This window comes from Coturnix japonica, chromosome 7 (assembly GCF_001577835.2).
Source record: "Coturnix japonica isolate 7356 chromosome 7, Coturnix japonica 2.1, whole genome shotgun sequence".
NCBI classification, from domain to species: Eukaryota; Metazoa; Chordata; class Aves; order Galliformes; family Phasianidae; genus Coturnix; species Coturnix japonica.
In genome coordinates, this window is record NC_029522.1 from 10,709,327 (window position 1) to 10,729,794 (window position 20,468).

The 20,468-nt window shown below is 44.4% G+C and overlaps 1 protein-coding gene across 4 annotated transcripts in view; it reads left to right on the top strand.

The window, feature by feature from the left end:
• Window positions 1-20,468, top strand: part of KLF7 (Kruppel like factor 7) — a 58,542-nt gene that overhangs the window by 2,160 nt on the left and 35,914 nt on the right. Inside the window, exons 1-2 of one of the 4 annotated variants that reach the window (XM_015868208.2) lie at window positions 9,011-9,110; window positions 14,138-14,206. The exons of the other annotated variants lie outside the window; for them this stretch is intronic. Coding sequence (XP_015723694.1) covers window positions 14,141-14,206 — 66 coding nt within the window. The 5' untranslated portion in view covers window positions 9,011-9,110; window positions 14,138-14,140. Of the gene's footprint in view, window positions 1-9,010; window positions 9,111-14,137; window positions 14,207-20,468 lie in introns of those variants that run through there. 4 annotated transcript variants of the gene reach the window in all.

Genomic DNA, 20,468 nt, shown 5'->3' on the forward strand with positions numbered 1-20,468 from the left:
ATTACTACGTTTTCCCTTGTTTCCCCTCAGATCTTCCAAGCAGTGCCCAGTGTTTCATAATACATCCTGTATTTACAATTTGTTTTTCTTCCCTGTTGCTGCCTGGACTCTCGTTGCAAACGATGGGGGAGCAAAGCTGGTGGGAGCAGCTGCTGTAGCTGTGCTGAGCATGCTGCCACATGGGCTTGGCAGACCCACTGACATAGAGACCCCAATTTCAGTCACTTGTGAATGGAGTCAGGTCTTAGGGATTTATTCACATTGGGCAAGCCATAGCAGCTTTAGGACACATTACACATGTGTGGGTGTGCACCTGAAGGCATCCCTAAAAGCTGTCAGGGCAGTGACCAACCCCCATATGAAGCACTGAGGCTGAGGGCATCAGCTTTAGTTCTGAGCAAAGGTGATTGAATAGGTCTTGCCTCCACTCCAGTTAAGAGCTCTAGTGCAAGACCTGAGCTCCATGGTGGCTGCAGAACAGTGCTTCTGGCAGCAGCAAAGCCATGTCCCCAGGAGATCACTTCAGAGTCTCTTAAATGGGGGGAAGTAGTGGTGTGGGTCAAGAGCAGTCTTCCTGGTCAGGCTATGAGCTCAGGTTGTTCTGTGCTCAGCAGGCTGATGGCCCTCTGTGGAGAGGGGTTAGTCCATGCCAATTGCTGCTGGTAGAAGTAGAGTCTCTTCTGATACTATAAAAGATGTGTGTGCCCCACTGAAAATCTGAGAGCACTCTGGCATGACAGTGTTGCCACAGTCCTGAGTCCCTGTTCTCCTGGCTTGGGATCACGCTTTTGTAGCTGAGGATTTCACAGCTGGGCAGTTGCTCATATTTCCGATTGTGAAACACCATCACTCAGAGGGGGCACTGACAGGCAGCAATAGGCAGGTTGCTAAATGCTTGCATGTGGTCAGCTGATGTCTCCCTTTTTCCCTTCCCACTACAAGAGAAACGTGAGCAAGTTTGGCATTTACATTCTTGACAGCATTGGAGCTGGATGAGAGCAGCCCAAAATATGTACAACACAAGGGAATTTTGTCATCTCTTCTGCACTTTTCAGGAGTAAAAAATACAAAAAGCCATCACTCCATCACAGACACATTTTACATAATAAACATAGAAATACCTGGAGTGAAGCTGGAACTGAATCCATGATGCGTTTTACATTATTTTAAAACAGGTGGTGGTGAAAAGGGGGATGTTTGGGGTTTAGGCAAGACAATGCTTGGTTTTAATGTGTCAGCTTTGGTTGTCCTCCTTCAGCTGAAGAACTTGTGAGGTTAGGAGTGTTTTGGAGTGGATGATGGGATATAATAAGTCACGCAGCTTCATCAGGAGAGAACTTTGTTTAGTCTCTTCAAGCAGCACTGCACAGCCACAGCACTAGGAGAGATAAAAGAAAGAGGTGGGTTGTGCTTTGAAAAATCAGGCATTTGCTGTACACCAGCTGGCTGGTATCTCAGTATCTGTCTGTTTGTGCCTGATGCTCCATCCTTGCAGTAATGTGAACCGTCTGGGCTGCTCTTGTCCCTGTGAGCTGACTCCGCGTTTCAGAATCCATCTGGAGGTAGATTTCAGCACTTGTGTGGCTGCTGCCCTGCAGCACGAGCTCTGGTCACACGCCGTTGCTCACCAGGAGTAGGTGTCTGATGTGGCATCCTCAAGACTGAAATCAGGCTGCAGGGAGAGCAGCACGAGGCTGGGGAGATCCCTGTGGCTCTGTGTGGAAGGAAGTGGGCAGAAGGCTGGTTTGGAGGGAGGAGGCTGAAAGGAATCTATCCCGTGGAGCTGCATGTGGTCTTGCTGTCAGTGGGCTGTAAAGTGAGGACTGGCAGGGGCTGGACCTGGGGCTTCAGCTTGTTCCTCATGCTGTGCCCTCCCAGCAGTGTTTGAGGAGTTATTAAAAAAATCAGTGTGTGGAGGGCATCTGCAGTAGTTGGGTATGTCTCTTCTAAATGTGGAATTTCAAACTTCAAGCTGCCCCTACTGCCCTGTCCCTTTGGAGGACTCTGGGCTCATCATCTCTCTGTGGACAAGAGGTCTTTTGGGAATGTGTTTTGGGGCTCTCTTCTGTGCAGGCCACGGAGCAATCTCTAGCATGTGATTCCCAGAGCACAACAAGCAGGTAGCTGCACGGGGCCACCGTGCATGTGGTTGATTCATAAATTTAAAATCTGCAGGGTTTGAGTGTCATATTCTGGATTATACTGCAAGCCAGCCAGCCTTTTCCACATGTATCATTGGGCTGAACAGATCTTTTTGATGAGAACAGCATTGTGTAGTTGAACTGATAAGGTTTCCTCTTGCCTTGGATGACCCAGTAGCTCTCAACTACAGCAAGCCCTGATCCTTCAAAGGGGGATGTACGTTTCCTGAAAGCATAGAATCAAGGAAACCTTTGTTTTGCCCTTGACTCTGTGATAGAGCTTTCTTTGTGTATTTTTAATCATGTATTATCTTGTTCTGAAATGGCTGACACGAATGATGCTGAGGTATGGTCTTTGTGGGGTGGGGAGGCTGAGATGACCCATCCTGGAAGTGGGCCTGGAGACCCCAGTGCTGTGTGAGAGCAGAGAATCCCAAAGTGACTAATCTAGTGCAACTCTTACATCTCAATGNTCAGACAGAATCATTTTTGAGCCTATAGGAAAAGTTTCCATGCTACTGGAAAGGCATAAATGACACTGGAAAATAATCCTGCTTCCCCATCATCTCCATTGTTCTAGTTTAATGGCATAGTTGGCCACCACATAAACATCTCTTTTAATATTGCTATTTCATCTTGGGTCCAGCCACAGTGCAGCACAAGTGATTATTGTACATCATGCATCTTGAATATAACTTGTAGAAATGGTTGACTTCCAAGAACAGCCACATGTGTAAGGCAGTGTATTTCAGACTTGAGCACCAGTCCATGCTCTCTGCTTGCTCCATATGCTGAAAGCAAACTCCTGTCATCCTGTAGAAGGAGATGGAGAAAAAGGAAAGACAAACTGGAAACTGCTGTCCGTATTGTTTTCTGATTCCCCTTAATTACAGAATCTGCTGTTATAAATCATTAAAGCATTGTGTAAGTGTAGAGCCCTGCAATCCGTGCTATAAGTGTTTAATTGTTGATTGTGTGTGTGACTTATGGCAAGTGATTTTGAAATGGAGTATATACCTGTAAGCAATACACAGTCATGAGGATACTGAACTTCAATATACTTATTTGTTTGGGGTGTTTTAACCCCCACACCTCTCAACCCACCATTGTTTTTACGTTGTAATAGGCAGTACATAGATTTGAGTAGGCTACGTAAATATAAAGATATATAGCCAGTCTGCAATGCGGTATTTCCATGTGGAAGTAACAGAAGCTCTTCAGTATAATGCAGTAATTACACACTGAAGTTTCTGAGCTTAGTGGGTTTTTTTCTGGATACCGCCATATTTTTACACTGAGAAAGCTCCAGTGCATTGGTTCTCCATTCTGCACTGGAACACGTGGTACAGGAACGTAAGAAGGAAGCTGTTTCTGTATGACTCTGTAGCTGCACATGGCCAACTTTGATTGTGTTTGTCCTTAGAAAAAATGGATGTTGCTGACTGGTGGAGCAGTGTTGGTGTTCAGTATGTTGAGCAGTTGTGTAATAGTCCACCTCATACCAGATCTGTCACGTCCTGCAGAAGGATAGAAATACTTTTGATCACAACACTCAAAGCCTTCTAAAAATTATTCACAAGTATCGTAATTGATGGAAGTGTTATTTAAGATGGTAAAGCTGAATTTTGGAGAATTAATAAAGGTTTTCAAGACTGATGCTGAATCCCTCTTACGTTCCTCTCTGTTCCTCTCTTGTTATGCTAGATATAGGACAGAGAGACAGAGTACAGATCTGCTTTAAGTGTATTCCCCAGCTTGATGCTGTTATATTTGAGACCATCCCGGTTTTCTTCTGTTGGCTTCAGTTTTGATGGGCACTACATGTGTTTGAGTGTCTGAGCTGAGTACTCTCTTGGCTGTGTTTCCTTCCCAGCATCGCCACTTCAAAGCTTTAAAAGTCATATGCTTGGTTCGCAAAGCAATGAGATGGTCTTTAAAGACACAAGCTTTAAAAAAAAAAACAACAACACTGTGATATTCCTTCTACTTTTCTTGTTTCTAATCCACTGAAGAATTGTCCTGTTGTCTTTTGTTTTTTAAATATAGCTGGTTACTTGATTCCAGCATCATTAAGAAAATGCTTCTCTTGTCTAAGCTTGAGAGACAGCAGCATGGAGATATGTGCACATCCCTGCGTGTACCTGTGCTAGCCAGGCTGCACTTGCCACCCTGTGGCCTTGGCAGCAGCTGGTGGGGAGGGCTACCTGGCTGCGTCTCTTCTCCCTTCCTAGAGGAAATTGCTTCAGCCATTGTGCACCGGGGTAGTTAGACATCTTGCATTGCATCAGAGTGCCAAACCTCTCCTTGGATCTTCAGTTAGAAGACAAGTTGGAACTCTTTGTTTCTCCTGTAGATGCTGCGAGGGTCACTGTTAGAGGCTTGGGGTGCACAGGAACAGTGGCTGGGACAAGAGGGGCTGCGCCAGACCAGGCACCCCATCCCACAGGGTGAAAGCACAGGGCAGCTGAGAGCTCTTTGTGGGTGTGGAATCACCTCTGTGAAGTAGTGTAGATAAATAGCTGAAAATTGACCTTAACCCCCCCCCTCCTCTGGGGTCTGGTATTTTTGAGACAACTGGTACATAGTGCTAATGCTGCCTCATCTTGGAAAGCGGGACAGGCGGGAGCTGGGTGTAAGAAACTTGGACATAAAGGCAAGGATTTGTTTATTTTTAATGTTTTAATATTTTTCACTGTATTGATAAGCTGCTCTGGTGCTCTTAGTTATTTGAAACAGGTATCTGCTCTCTCTTTGTTCTCACATGAAGGATCCTTTCCAATCCAGAGTGTTTCCGCTCAGTGCAACTGTGTATTCATTACACGTGGTGGTGTTGTTTAGAGAAGTATTAAGATGCATGTGGTATACTTTACAATGTACACTAAAGAGTCTGAGTCACACACAGATAGCGTATTAATGCTTGGTGAAGGTCCCACAGACATTCGCATTTAAGTGTCATAATGGTTTTGAACACAAGGCTTATAGACCATGTCTGACACATCCTAATCCTGTTGGTTATTTGCCAGTGTTGTGGACCTGCGTGCAAATCTAGGGCTTAAATCACACGAGGGTGCCAACAGCCCCTTCTCAGCAAGGGGTAGGGAGGTAGCCGGGAATAGAAGCGAGTCCGGAAGACAATGTGATTGATGGGGGGGCATGCAAAGGAGAAGGACACTGGCTTGTGAGAGGCCTTTCTGAGAGAGTCCAATTCGTGTCCTGATTTGCAAGTCCTGCCCTTAAATTTACAGCCTCCCAAGGTCGATTTTAAATGCACACTGGAATAAGGTTGACATTTGACCGTGATGGAGCTTATAAATCAACGTGCTTTGACATAAACTGCAATCAGTGAAATTATCTCCATCTATATAATTAAAAAACCCCAACAACAACAAAACCAAAAAAAAAAAACAAAACCAAAAAACATACTGTAAGCAAGGTTTGTGCTTTTTGGATGGGATCATCTTGCCCACCTGCTGTCTTTGCAGCTCTTGCACTGCGACGTTCTTCCCATGCAACTGAGTGAAGTGACTGGAAATCAAAGTGAAAGTGACTGTTTGTTTGGATTGTGCAGTGAGGAAAATGCATGCAGCGTGACAAGTAAATTAGATTTAAAAAATGCTTTCACTACTAATAGGCTACTATGCTGTTAGGCATTTGGTTTTAATCCTGACTCTTCAGCGGGTATGCTTCATTTCCAAGAAGAAGGAGGGTTCTTGGATTGCAAACATTTGCAGTTTCTACCCCTTGCTGACTTGTCTTGCCTCCAGTCTGGAAGGGGAATCAGCATCATGCTTTATACTGGTGGGGTTGAGGTAGCGGACTGCCTTTAATTGCCTTCTGCTGTTCAAGGGTGCTGAATGGAAAACAAAGGTTCCAGCAAGCAAAGGCCACAGTGAGAATGTTTGATAGGTGGAGGAGAAGGAGAGAGAGCTGCTCCTGTCTGCTTGTTTTTTATACTCTCATCACAGCCTTAGGTGTGATGTTAGAGACTTTACTGCTTGATTCAGGTCTGCCCCTGCGCATCACCTCTTGGGTGTGTGAAACTTTAAATGGTGATGTGGTGGTTCCAAAACTCATGTATCCTAATAAAACGCTTTAGATTAAATAAAAGTCTTTTTTTTTTTTTTTTTTTTTTTCCCAGCTGGAGACTTCTTATTAGCAAATTTTTCAACTAGGGCTACCTTATAGAGGCCTTCCTCAGGGCCTGTCCCTATTTCTGATGTGAGAGACTTGGTTTGGCACCTTCCTCTGTGTTGTCCTGTGACCCTAAAACTTAATTCATTTTTCCCAGCCAGTATCAATTTGTCTAATAAAAGATATCTGGGTTCATTGCAGCCTGTGACTCTGTATTGTTTGAGCACTGCGACCACAGCACCATGTGATGCCATAAGCAGCGTCTGACTGCTTCTGGTCCATAACCTGAACAGGTACAAATCTGGTGAGGCATACAGATGCATGAGGTGCGCAACCATGGTGCAGCCACTTGTCCCTGTCAGCTCCTCACAGCTGATGGTCACTCTTCTCCCCACTGAGCTCTGCTCATACGGGACTCCTCACAGCCAGGTGCAAGGTGCTGTCATCTTTTGGGTGAGGGTTCTGTGCTTATCCTCCCTGGGCACCCCTGGTGCATTGCTGGTTCTGAGGTCCTTCACATCCTAGAGTACAGCGGCTCAGGGACTTTGATCTTTTACTTGTGGCTTAAAGGGCCACAGCCCTGCTGTGCCTGCTGTCTGCTTCTTACTAGTGAAAAGCACTTCATGATGTTTGTTTGGAGGTTGTTTTCTTCTTTTCTTTCTTTTGGCCTTCCATGTCAGTCTGGAAAATTTACGCAGCTCCAAAGGAAACGTTCCACTCATCTGCAAGCTACTACAGCTGCTGCATGAGTAATAAAACAAGAAAGGGAGGGAGAGAGAAGAAAGATGGGAGCTGGTGTTTCATATGGAAAGCATCAGGACAGAAATGGCTTTGTTTCTGACACGTGGACAGCGGAGAGACTGCGTTTGCTGCTCAATGGAAAGTCTGTGCCAGTGAAAAGAGACCTCCCTCATCAGTGACTAGATCAGCTGGAGAGGAATGTCAGCATCTCTTTTTTAAATTTGTCTACATCTTAAAATAATAAGAGCAAAGTAGTGGGCACTGGGATGACTGATGGAGAGTGTGACCAGTTTGGGTGGAACAGCTCTTTTCCATCTCCGTATGCTGCTGCTATTCCAGTCACAGCTGTTCATAAGCTGTGCCAGCACCTCAGAATGGATGCGAACATTGAAAGGTTGCTGTACTTCAGGCAAGGTGCTCATTGTTTTTATGTGGTTTAGGTTTGTGGTCTTTTGGGATAGCGTAAAGTTGTGTTTGTAGGCTTTCCTAGACATCTGAGGAAACCAGAAGATTGTTTTTGGTGTTAAGAAACATGCTTCTGATGTAACCAGAAACCTCCAGTGTTGGAGCTTTAAGGTGAAAGAGCAGGATGAGTTGCAGTCACATAGTGAGAGGAAGGAGGGTTTCTGCCTGTTTAGTCCAGGAGAAAAGTATCAGAGATCTCCTGTCTTGAAAGAAGAGGTTGATGGCTTCAAGTGCTGATCCAACTCAATGAAAGGGACTGTAAGGTGCTTCTGTTGCAGTTAGGGAATTTTAGGATAACTGCATGTCATCTGGTATCTTGCAAAAACAGCCTAGGGTAGGGAAACTAATCTTCCAAGAATCAAATGACTGTTCAGCTGGATGCTGAATGATTCCTAGGTTGAAGACTCCACTGGGACTGTCTCAGGTGGATTTTCTTCATACAGGGAAAGCTAGTTCAACGGCCAGGCCTCATAATGTAGGATTTTCTATGAGCAAGCTGCATTTCTCAACAGATGTTATGCTGTGAAAAGGAGGGAATTTCTGTCTGCTTTCCTTTTCTGTATGTTTAAGTGGAAAAGGTTAAGAAAACCTTTGACATCTAGTTCTGAACTCCTTTTTCTCTCTTTAAAAGGGAAAAGTAGTTCTCACATCACATGAGGGTTTTGGATCAGTTGGTGAGTCAGATCCTGGCTGATGCAAACTGATGTAGATCTGCCAAAGTCACAGTGGTGATACACAGATTTACACTGGCCCAGCATCTATGAAGTCACTTGACACATTGGAAGAGAATGGTCTGTACAAATCCAGAATATTGTCAGGATGTGGAATAAATACCAGGATATGGGCACAAGGCAGTGCACCCATTTAATGATTTGATTAAAACAGCATTGTTGCTCTATGGCTCTCATAAATGTGCTTCAAATGTTACTGGGGAGGAGATAATCTCAAGAGCCATAATGAGAGGATCTGTTTTTTGAAACCTTGTGCAGTGGGCAACAAAGTTATGCCCTGACTCTACTGGCTTATTTCTGTTTTATAGTGAGTGTGGCCTTAGGCATCTTACAAATACTGTTTCTCCCCCTACTTTCAGCAAATATATAATGGAAACTCTGCTGGAAAGAAACTTTCTCTCCATCCAAAAGTGTCTATGAAACATAATGCAGCATGGTTCATTTGCTTTGTTTTTTCAAATGAAGAAAGCATGGAGGTGGGAATGGAAGAGATGTTTCTAAGCATGCTCCCCCCAGTACTGCAAAGTTGGTGGATACCTGGTGTGGGCTTTGCTCCTCCCATGACACTGATACCTGTTTGGGAAACAGGCAGGTGAGAGAGGTCTCTAAGCACTCTCAGTGCAAGGGAAGATGGAAGGATCCCTGTAAGGGAAATAGTTGATCACAGCCTGAACCTCTGATTAACCATCTGAGGCAAGTGATGAATCAGCTGGGGGAGCACAGGTGAAGGTAATTCAGCTGTGCTCCCAGAAGGGGTGGAGCTTGATTTCAACTCTCCCAGATCCCATTTAAGGGCTGACCACGACTAAGGTAAGGTTTCTTTCTGGAGGATGCTTATTTGTGGAGTTCTTGTGGCAAGCCTTGGCATCAGCGAGCACCTATCTTGCAGGCCTCAGAGTTGGTGAGTCCTTTTCCTTAGTTACCCTCTGGCTATTTATTCCAACTATATTTGTACTATTCCAACCGTACGTTATACTTGTATTATTTCAACAGTACAATACCATACTTGTGTTATTTCCACCATACTTTCCCACATTGATTTACCCTCAGACTTTCATATTCAGCACTGGGAACCAACCTGAAAGTGGGTGTATATGTTCATCTGAAGCTTTTTGTGTAATTCTGTGGGCAGTTTCTTTAAGGGATCAGATAAACGAGCAGAATAGCATTTGTACCTTAAAATTGGCTTCTATAAGTAAATCTACTTCAAGACCTTTTTGCTGCATTTTGGTCATGCCAAAATGCTGTGGTATAGGCATGAGTCACCTGAAGGCAGGGCCACGTGTGTGCATGTATGGGTGGCCAGACGAGCACCTTGTTTTGAGAATCCATTGTACACAAGCGTTGTGCTAGGTTGGAGGAGAGGCCAGGCTTGAGAAGGTGGTGCTTCTTCCTAGGCTTACTGAAATCAAATGTGATTCTGTGTCATGCCATGAAGTGTTGTGACATGGAGAGTGTGGGGCTGAATTCTTCCAGCAGAGTGGCCTCTGAGGCTGTGAGAGATTGTAGAAGAGCTTATGTTTGGGGGGGTGGGGAATCTGAATGGCAAATTCTGAAGACAAATGAGGTTCAACAGCAGTGTACACAGAACACATGGTGAAAAGGCATTTTCTGTCACTACCTTCATCCAGTATCAATTAACTGTGCATATAAATAGGTCTGGTCCATTGCTAATATCTGATTTTCCAAATTGTTAATTGGTAGTTCTACTAATTCAGGTATTTCTAATCCCAAAATGAGCACAGAAAAAAAATAATCTCTGATGCATCATAAAATTCTTTTGCCTGGATGCCATTTCTTACTGTATGCCTGAGTGCATCTTCCTCATCTCATTGGAAATCCACCTAGTGTGAGACCCTGCTTTCCTTGGGAGCATGGGCTGAAACCTCATCTGGGGGGAAAATATCTAAAAGCCTGTTTTCCTTCCTACTTGAATCTACTTCCTCACTGTCCTGTATTCTCTCATTTGTCCATGAGCAACTTCATTGCTTTGGTTGGCTTTTTATCCAGTTCATAAAAGAATGGAGTGATGCTTTTTACCATCTTTATCTATATTAACTCTTTCAAGCATTTTCATCTAAATGTAAAGTGAGACTTGCTCTCATTGACTGGAGATTATAATACTGACTGTGCAGCAGACATGAAGAATAGTAATAAATGTGCATGTCCTTTTCAATTTTGTCATACTTTCCATCTTGGTGTTTTTCCATCTTGGTGTTCCCTCTAGTTTTCCTTTATATCAGATGCTAAGTGTGTGTCCTCCAAACCATGCTGGTCTTTGCTGTCTTATCTGCTCAGGATCTCTTTTCAGCCCAACTGGATCTCAGCTTTGTAGTTAGTGTGTACTCTGTTGCTATTTCTTCTATAAATGCATTAATTTATCTTTCTCCAAATTCAGACTCAAGGATTTGGTTTCCCACCCCTGTGTGTGTTTCTTTATATACACTCTCTCTGGTGGCATCACAAAAATACAAACAAAAAACACCACGAAAAAGCCTTTAGCATACACTCTTTATGCCCTTTCCCCTGCTTTCTTCACAGTGGGAGCTTTTTATCAGTTTCCTTAGTTTTCTGGATTGTTTTTATTAAGATGTCTTTTAAAGCAGGGGATGCAATCCATCAAGTAAATGGAAACAAAAAAGAAATGATGTCAAGTTCTGCTTGTTTGCTTAATGAAACAGATCAAAACTCAAGTGGATGAAGTAAAAACTGTGTTTGTGGTTGGATGTGATGGTAGCTGATCAGAGTGGTTATTGACAGCAGACAGTGGAGAGCCTCAGCATTTTAGAGTGTAAAAACAAATACCGGTATGGGTTTGAGAACTGTGAGGTTAGTAGTGATGGGAAGAGCAGGGCTGCCATGAGTTGCTGCCCCTTGTTCAGAAAACAGTATATATGTGCCAGAAGCTGAAGCTCACTAGTTTTCTTGATTGTGGCTCATTAGAAAAGCTGCTTGAATTTCTGTGACACCTCTGTCCTGCCCATCAGCAAAGGGAGCAGTGTGGACAGGGTCCCAGCATGACCCCAGTGCCTATGAGGTGGTGCCTCTTGGTGGCCATGGGCAAGGTGGCCATGGGAGAGCACATTGTACTTGTGGCACCCTCATGCTGATCCTGCAGTGGAGGAAAGATGCTGTCAGCAGTGTGTGGAGCTTGGAAGGCATTGCTGGGAGCATACATTTTCCTGGACTTTTACACGGACTCATCCCGTGAATCTGTGAACATGTTTCTGAATGCTGGCTGCCATTATGAATCCTTCTTGGTGTTACTGGATCGCTGTATGGTCCCAGCCTCTGTAATGCAGAAAGGCACCATTTCCACCTCCTCTGCAGCCGTTGTTGCTGAGTCAGTGCTGGGCAGGCAGCTTGGCCTCGTCCCAAGGCTGCTGGAAGCAATGGAAATAATTCCCTTGCCATCCAAGTGGGCTCTGGACTGGATCCAAAAGAGGCAGGACTGGTACGTCCTGGCCATACCACTGTAATGGAAGATTTGAGGAAGCTGCTAGCTGGAGGCACGCTTGAGATGTAGGGGAGCACTGAGTGCCATGAGCTGCGCTGAGCTCAGCTGCTTGCCCGGCACTCAAGGCCTTTCTGATCTGTTTGTCCATTTTGCTGCTTTTAACCGTTGCTGCTCTTTTGGGGTAACTCGGGATGCTTGCAGAGGAGGCTTGCAAAGAAGTATTTTCATGATGTTTCGGAGGATGTGTGATTCCCCTTCCTTCCTGCACAGGAGGAATACTGCTCAGCCCATAGAGTCTGCTGGGGTTGTAACAAAGCAGTGGGGCCTCACTCAACAGTAATGAGCTGCACAGCTGGCTGTGGGCTGCAGAGCTGTGATGGTTTTCTCTATGTTGTGCGTCTGTGAAAACTGTTCACAAAAACTGTAATCATTTTTCTTTTTTTCTTCCCCAGCAAGTTTCTAAGAGTGTTGTCCTTGAAGAGTGTGAGAGGATACAAAATAACATGTTAATCAATGCTCGGCCGGCCTTGGGGCTGTAACTGTGTTCTTTTAGAAGTGCAGGTATCAGGTGTACAAAACAGGGTCTTGCCTGGGAATTAGTGGCTTTCTCAAGCACAAGCGTTTCACAAGCAGTGCAGAGGTGAGCACCTTTTAGGGATGTTTGTGCAGAACACAGGGGCTGTGAAGAAATAGGTTCTGTGTGATGCACAGTTGCAGATGTTCTTGCAGGCAAGCATGCAAAAAGCCAAATATTTTAATGATAATTAAGGAGTAAAAGAGAAGAAAGGACCTGCTACAATTAGGCACCACGTGACATCATCCTTATGAGCCGATGGCGTGATTGCATTGCTCCACATCCCTGGTGTATTATTCCACTTGATGACTTCCAGGTGGAGTTGAAAAAAAGAAGCGTGTGCAGAAAACTGTCTTTCTGTTGAGATACTAATCAATACAAAAGTTTAAGTTCAGAGACAAAATACGATCAAGAAAGCTGGAAAAGTAGTGCTCTTTGTGCATACCTGTATTTCAGCACCAGGAGCCAACAGTGAGGAAGGACTTTCTCCTTCACCCACTGTGCCAGTGGGTTTGTGTGGTCTGGGGCAGTAACGTTCCCTAGCAGTACCCTGGTGAGTCAGAGGACTGACACCTACAGTCTTTGAGAGTTGCCTTTTCAAGGCTCAGATTTTCCAAGAGCAATGACAGAGCTGTTTCAGCAAAGCAAAGTGCGTATGCTTCCATCCAAGACCCAGGGTTTTAGAGCATTCAGATGTTGTTTGATACGATGACTGAGCTTTGATCACATAGGATGCTTCAGTCGATGCTCACAGAGAGCAGGGAGCTGTAGGTGCCCATTTTTTTTGGCTGGGAAATTGGGGTACCCAAATACTCAGTTGTCAAAAGAGGAAGCTGAGAATGGAGCCTGAAAAGGCTACTGGTTCCCTGATCTCTATTTTTAATTAAATTCTTTTTGCCATTGTCTTTCCTGGCAGTTTAGCTGGTGGAATGTGGTCTAGCAGAGGAATTTTTGGCTGCAGACTTGACAGGAATATTTTTCTGGGCCAAATTCTTGCTTAGTGTAAATTAAGATAACTCCACTAGCTATGATTACAGTTCTAGTGATTTACTCCTCTCTGTGAGAATCTGGCCCTGGCTTGTAGACAGTGGGCAGTGTCATATTATTTGTTCTTTTTAATTTTAGTCTGTCTAGACACTTGTACAGCACCCCTTTCTGGGAGAGCTTTATGCCAGCACCTCTGGAGTAGCATCACACTTTTCTGATGAGAAAACCTTGGTAAATACAATGTAGAGACACACAGTGAGTTCAAGTCTTTTACCTTTCTTGTGCAGTATTTGGCTTTGATGGTCTTTGTGTTTTTAGGTCAGAGAGGTGGCAGGATTTCTTTCTAGTGGAGGGGAAAAACAAGTCTGTTGTTTTCCCTGGTTTTTGACCATGTCCAAGCTGAGTGCTGAAGAAAGACAACTGCTGCAGATGCATCGTTTCTGTGGTGCTTTTCCTTTTAGCTTCTCTGTTGTGTTTTTTCCTTCACAAACCACCTGGGATGGTGCACATGCACACTGCTGCCCTTCCTCCCACTTGGCACAAGGAGTATGCAGGGCCCCGTTTTTACTAAATCCTCAGATTTGCTGGCCATTCTTGAGCAGATGATTAGCTATAAACGTTTTTCTCCCCTTCCATACTCTTGCCAGTTCCTGAGCTACTTGCCAGGACTGTCTGTAAACTCTCTTTGTGAAGAGCCAAACACAGAAGGGCCACGACTGTCACCAGGGCTTGGCAGTGGTAGCAGTGTGTACCCTTCTACTACCGTTCCTCCTGTTTGAATCCAAACGCACTTAACTCAGCCCCTAGTCCCCATAATATTTTTTACTATTTTTTGATTTGCTATTCATAAAGTCCCACCCTCTGCAATCATGTTATTGTTAACTGCCTACATCTGTGTGTCTGTCCCCAGCCCATGAAGAGAAGGCTTTTTGTAGCTGCAAGGAAAGGCCTGAAGATAGGAATCTTAAAGCAATTAAAAGTAAGATATCTTTTTGAAAACAAAACAAAACCAACCCAACACATAATATACAAAATATGTATGGGTTTCCACCTGAGCTTGATCAATACTGACAGAGCGGCGTTCTCCTAGAAAAGCAGCTTGTGTGGAAATGGGTAAGAGATTCTTTGTGCAGTGTAATGATTTTGAGAGACATTTCCCCTGTGAACTGCTGCTGAGTTTGCGCCCCTTCCCCCACGGTCGGCAGAGGCAGGAACACATGACCAGCTGTGTGTAAGCCATCGCTGTGTTAATAATGCTGCTGTATTGATCAAATTGGGCTTCTTTGTCACTGGGGACATCTGGGGGGATTTGTTCAGACTCTTAAGGCTATGCCTCCTAAAGAGCATTTTCCAGTCTTTTTCACTGGGCGGAGGGTGTGCTGTGCTTTTTGTCCTAGCCTGCAGAATGGTGCTTTCAAAAGATTTCATGGTGTTCCACCACCCATTGCCTTTCTTTTCTGCTATCACAGCTTCCACTTCACTGCTACTCAGAACTGGCCATGTCTCAGGCTTCTTTTTGCAGCAAGATCTGATTCTCTGCCCTTGGAGAGCTCCTTGTGGCTGTAAGCTCTGCTGCTGCTGGAATGTGAATAAACAGAGTTACGGGAACAGGAGAGGCTTCCTCTTTGCTTAGAAAGTGAGCAAAACATCAGTAAGAATGCGGCAGAGAAGGAAAACATGTAGGGTGGTTTGTTTTCCCTGCCTCCCCCTCCAGGCTGATATTCATGACCTTGTTAAGAAGATCGGTGTGCTTCAGAGGCTGCACGTGGTCATTTTTAAGTGTAAGGAAAAAGGAAATGTGGCTTTTATTTTTTTCATCTGATAAATTGCCAATTGCAGGTCTTACTTACAGAACACTCTGAGTAGGCTGAGAAGAACACGATCACCTTGATATTATATTTATGAGTAAAAATGGTATGAGGCAAGGAAAGCTCTTAGCTCGCATGTAAAGAAGACTTCTAATGCAGTTTTTGCTTCCAGGAGTGCATCATTACTTGTGGTGGAGTAAGGACACATTAGCATCTTCAGAGGAGGAGTGGAACACCTCAGGGAGCACCCAGGGGCTTGCAGGGTCAATTTGACTTCATGCTTTTCTGACATGTATTGTGCACTCAGTGCTGTGGTGATGGGAGATCTGCAGAGCTGGGGATACCTGTGGTCTGACAGGAAGGGTTAGAGATGTAGAGTGAATGAAATCCCTCTGAGCATTGCTCTCATGATGGGAAGCATTGCTGAGGCACTCATACTGTTCTCCTGAATGTGTCCACGTGTTGAAAAGGGCTATTTTTGACTTCTGGAGGGACTCGGGATGGCAAAAGTTGTGAATAGTGCTTGAAATATTGCATTCTGGATGTGCTGGTTCTGCTAGCACATAGTGTTAGCAATAGCTAACACAGAGTGTTTTGAGCTTGTTTCTCCTCCTTTCTGAGTCCTCATTCCTGGACTGTGGGACTGAAACAAATCCCTCCAGCAGCCCCAGCTACCACCACAAGGAATTTTGGCTCTCACTTCAGCACTGATATCATTGCAGCCGCTTGGGAAGCGGTGGGAGGAGAAGAAGCAAAGGCTCCCAGGATCATTCCCTGTGAGGCAGAGGCTCTGCCTGTGGTCTCTTGTGCAACTCCTCTTTGCCTAGCATAAAGGTTACCTTTGTGTGTTTCTAACTAAAATAATATTGCAGCTCCTGAAAGCTGTAATTTGTATGTGGGGGAACACGATGTTTGTGTTTATCTGTTACAGGGATGGTACCATAGAAGGGTGACAGAGTTCTGAAAGTGCTTAGGATTATGATAGCTGGCAACAGACCCTGCCTCTGAGGGTTACTAAAAATGACTTAAGCAATATTGATGATAAACAAAATGGTGGGGAGGGTTGGTTGTGCCACAAGGAAGGGGACACCAGTTCTGCAGCAGGAGAGCTGTCATTCCTCAGCAATAGAATGCATGTCCTTGCTCTTCCCCTTCCCACAGGCCAAGCCAAGAGAGCCTGGCCACAGTCTTCCAGGCCATGACAGTGGAAACTTTGATCCCATTGCAAAAAGACAATAGAGGGAAGGAGCAGTATACAGCTGCTCCACAAGAACAGGCTTATTGTAGAAGGTACTGTATGGGCTTAAATGAATGTAGAAAAGGAAAATTGGGGAAAATAAGACCCTTAAGGTAAACTAAATTTTTAAAATGTATGAGTTGGAAATAGACCCAGTAGCATGTTTGCTCTTGGGATGATAATAGTCACAGTATGTTTCTCCTTTTTTTGTTGGTAAATGGGTCTTGTTTGTTTCTGTTCTGGAGAGTGGTGAGAGACCAGAGTACCCTGTACTAAACCCTTTATGTTTAGCAGTGAGTTGAAGCTGTTGTGATGGTTCAATCAGTAAGGCTCTATGCTGTGGGTGTGCCATCTTCTAATTCCCAACAACATCGTTAGGGCTGTCTGATCTTGGAGAAAGGCACAGTGTCAAGACTCACTTGGTTTATTTAAGGATGGAGCAGGGAAGCCAAAGGTCTCACTAAGGTTTTCTGAGCAGTAAGGTGCAGGCAGAGTGAATGCTGAAAGCCTTGCAGCATTGTCAGCAGAGATGCTCTCACCTTCAGAAAGTGGTGCTGAGTGTTATGCTCATTATCGACCTGGAATTAATTTGGGAACCCTCCCAGTTAATCTGAGAGGGACAAATGCCAGGAAAAACTTGAGGCAGGGCCTGGCAGTCCTGCCCATTATTCTCCAATATGTTTTCAGGGATGTTTTCCCAGGAGAAAGAGAGAATGACAAGGGGGTAGTGCCTTGCCTTGACCACAAGGCTCCTGAAAAAGTGAAATGTTACTGAGTAGATGCAGTGTGAAGGAAGGGAAGGAGAGGATGCTAGTGGGGGAAGAGGCTGGAAAGAAGAGCCTCTGGGAAGTACTTGTGTCAGACAGCTTTCTGAGCAGGTCTTAGTCAGGTCCTCTCCCATCCTTCATCTCTTTCACCTGATGCTGTGAAAATTCATCATCTCCTGGTACTTCATCAGAGCACTCAGCCTCTGCTTGCAGTAATGTAGTACCACGCTCTGGGACTTTCTATGTTGTAATCTCTGCAGACCTGGCATTTGGCAGGTACCCTTACTGGGTGTTTCTGTGAAGGTTGTCATGATGGCTTATCACATATCTAGATCCTCTAACAAAAGAGCAAGGCTCTTGTGCACAGAAAAATCTTGAATTGACCATATTGGCCACTTGGATGCTGGGAAATTGTTAGATCTTCCAGGAATATTAAGACACTGCATTCCTTCTAGGCTATTTTCTGGCTGCTACTTCTATTAATAACTTTGTCCTGAAATAGCACTTTCATATGGCAGTGTATTAAAATCCATAACAACTGGGTGGATGTCCACAGTCAACAGGCTGAACAAGCCAGAGCAAGAGCTGTGTGTAAGTTGGCTCACAGAGGTGTTCTGGCTCTGGGCAGCTGGTAATGGGACCTGCTGAGCTTTCTTAAGTCAGTCATTGGGAGGGTTCTTGGTGGCATCTCCCAGCTGTCCATCTTATGCAGCAGTTGCTTGCTGTACAGCCTGCTGCAAACTGCACTGATGCACGGAAGATCTCTTTCTTTCACAGGGAGGAAACACTGCCTGGTCTAGGTCTGAAACTATACCTTGACTTGCCAGTAGTATCCACAAAAGGATGTACGAGATTACTTTTTGTTTGATCTAAGGCATCCTGGGGGCGCGTGTCTCTTCAGGTGCCTGTGGGCAGGTGCCTGTGTTGCTGGTGAGTGGCTGGGCTGATTCTGGCAGGCTCTTTTCCAATATGCTCCAGCAAATCACTTTAAAAAGAGGACCCCACTGCTTTTATTGAGATGTGTGGCAGCACAAGTGCACCGTCTGTGAGATTTGAGGCTGGATCAGAATCCCTGATGGCTTAAGTTTTGGCACAGATGCTTTGGCAGTGCAACATAGAGAAGGAAAACAATGGGAAAACATTCTTGGCAGCAAGGGGGTATCCTTTAGAGAGCACCTGCTGTTGAGTAACAGGCAAGTTTACCTGCACTGGGATGCATGAACTCTAATTTCTTTGCACAGATGATGAAAATCCTAGGTAGACATGGCAATGACCGGATAGTGCATTTGGAGGTATTCACTGCTGGACCACATTAAGAATCCAAGCATCAGGGTGTCTGAAGATGGTGGTGTTTTCAGATTCTTCCAATTTTTCCATTTGGGTCACACAAGTCCTCACACAATAGACAAGATTTGTAATATAAAATAACAATCTCTGGCCATTGAAGACCATGTCAAATTCTGCTCCACGTAAGCCAGAGTTAAATATTGCTAACTTAGAGCAGAACTTAATGGAGTTTTGAGTGTTGGCAAGGTCCTCGGCTGATGTAAACAGGAACACTGAAATCAGTGCTGCTCTGTACTGATTTACCCCAGCTGAGGATCCGGTTGTGCTTCCCATTGCTTTGTTTCTGGATTGCTTTTTTTCCTCAGTGTGTTGGTGAAACCTGAGGCTGCTGTCTTCTTTTCCTTTCCAAGACTGGTACATTTATCAGAGCAGCACAAGCATCTTCTTGCTCTCTTAAGATAACAAATAGCCCAAATGATTTTTAAAATGGGAGAAAGAAAAAAGCAGCAAATGCCTTTTGTAAGAGCAATTAGACAGTCGCTGTGTTCATGTTAGAGTTTAAACTTCAGCCAAGCAGTGCACTGTTAACTGCATGGCTTGAGGCAGACTTTAGTCCTATATGTTTACTGTGGTTTAGAAATGGTATAAATGCTCTTCTATTCTTTCTAGTTCTGACCTTATTCTACTCCATATTCCCCTACTTCCTCCTGCTTCCTGTTTCCCAGACAGGTCCCCACCTTTTCCTCCCCACAGCCAAAAACAATACAAAAGGCAATGTACAAAAGGTCTTTTTGAGCCATGAGATGTGACAGTGAATGAGCATCGTGTGTGGAGTAGAGGCAATAGTCCCAGCAAACAGATGCTGATCGTACAAATTTGAGGTGAGGAATGGCACATTTTTGGGGTTAGGAATTCAGTGTTATACATCCTCCTGTTTCATGTGTTTTTAGGTCAGAGCAGAGGTGACCCACAGCCCTCACAACCTAGAACACTCTCTTATGAAACGTACTGCATGTCGAGTGTATTGATGACATCTCTTCTTAAGGTTTTAGTTAATTGTGAAGAATTGCGCTTCCAAATATGTTGCCCGAGCCCAGGAGAGCACGACCAGTGTATGCATTAGTGCCACCTGATGAGGAAATGTGAAGCTATCTCTGGATGTTAATGGAACATCTCTAGCTAGTACATCTTTTTCATTCATAATCCAATCTGGACTAATTACAAGGAATCCAGTTCTGCTCTGTAACCCCACAGCAATACTTCGTAGGGATGAATCTTAATTGAGATCGAGACCTAAAATATTGCTCTACTTTGTACACTTCACAGCCGTCAGCATTTACTTTAGCATATCCATTTCCTGTGAGAAGTTTACCACACTCTGGGGCATGCTTTGAACCCAATCCTTTGATTTCAGTGGGAGATGGAACGGGCAATTCTAGGAGCTAATTGCCCCTTTTTGCTATTTATAATGCTAAATTAAAGCTGCTTCCAAGTGGGACAGCAACAGGTTAAATACCTACTCGGTGAAGTTTGGAGGAAAGTTTGTAGTGAGGGCTGCTAGCCAGCTCACTGGGAGCAAGGCTGTTACACAAAGAAGTGATCTCTTCAGAAAGATTCTGAAAGGCGTTATTTATACGTATCTATATATAATAGCTTAAAGAGCTTTTGTATGCCTACTTGTGGTCTGAACTGCAGGGCAGCACACAGTGCATGCTCTGATGTGTAAGCGCACATGGGTTTTATCATATTTTGATACTAGCACAATGGGCTGCCTCCACTTTTGAATTCATTTGGCCATCCTTAATCCTTTGCTGACACTGCTGCTGTGTTTTGTTGTGACTGCTTCAGATATTTTTTCTGTCATTATTAAACAGTCAAAAAAAAAAAAACAAAACCCAAAAAAACAAAGCAAAAAAACCCAACCAACACAAGCCCTCCAAAGCCCTGCTTCAGTGTTCACAGATTTCTTTCATCCATTTTTTTAATCTAGATGCCTATCAAATTCAGCCATGCTTAGCTGCAGTCCTTTGTTCAGTATCTCACAACTAGCGCACTGAAGCTCTCTATGCTTAGAGCCTGAATACCACAGAATTTTAGTGAGCAAATACGGTTTGTCCATTTACAGAAATACTTGACTGATTT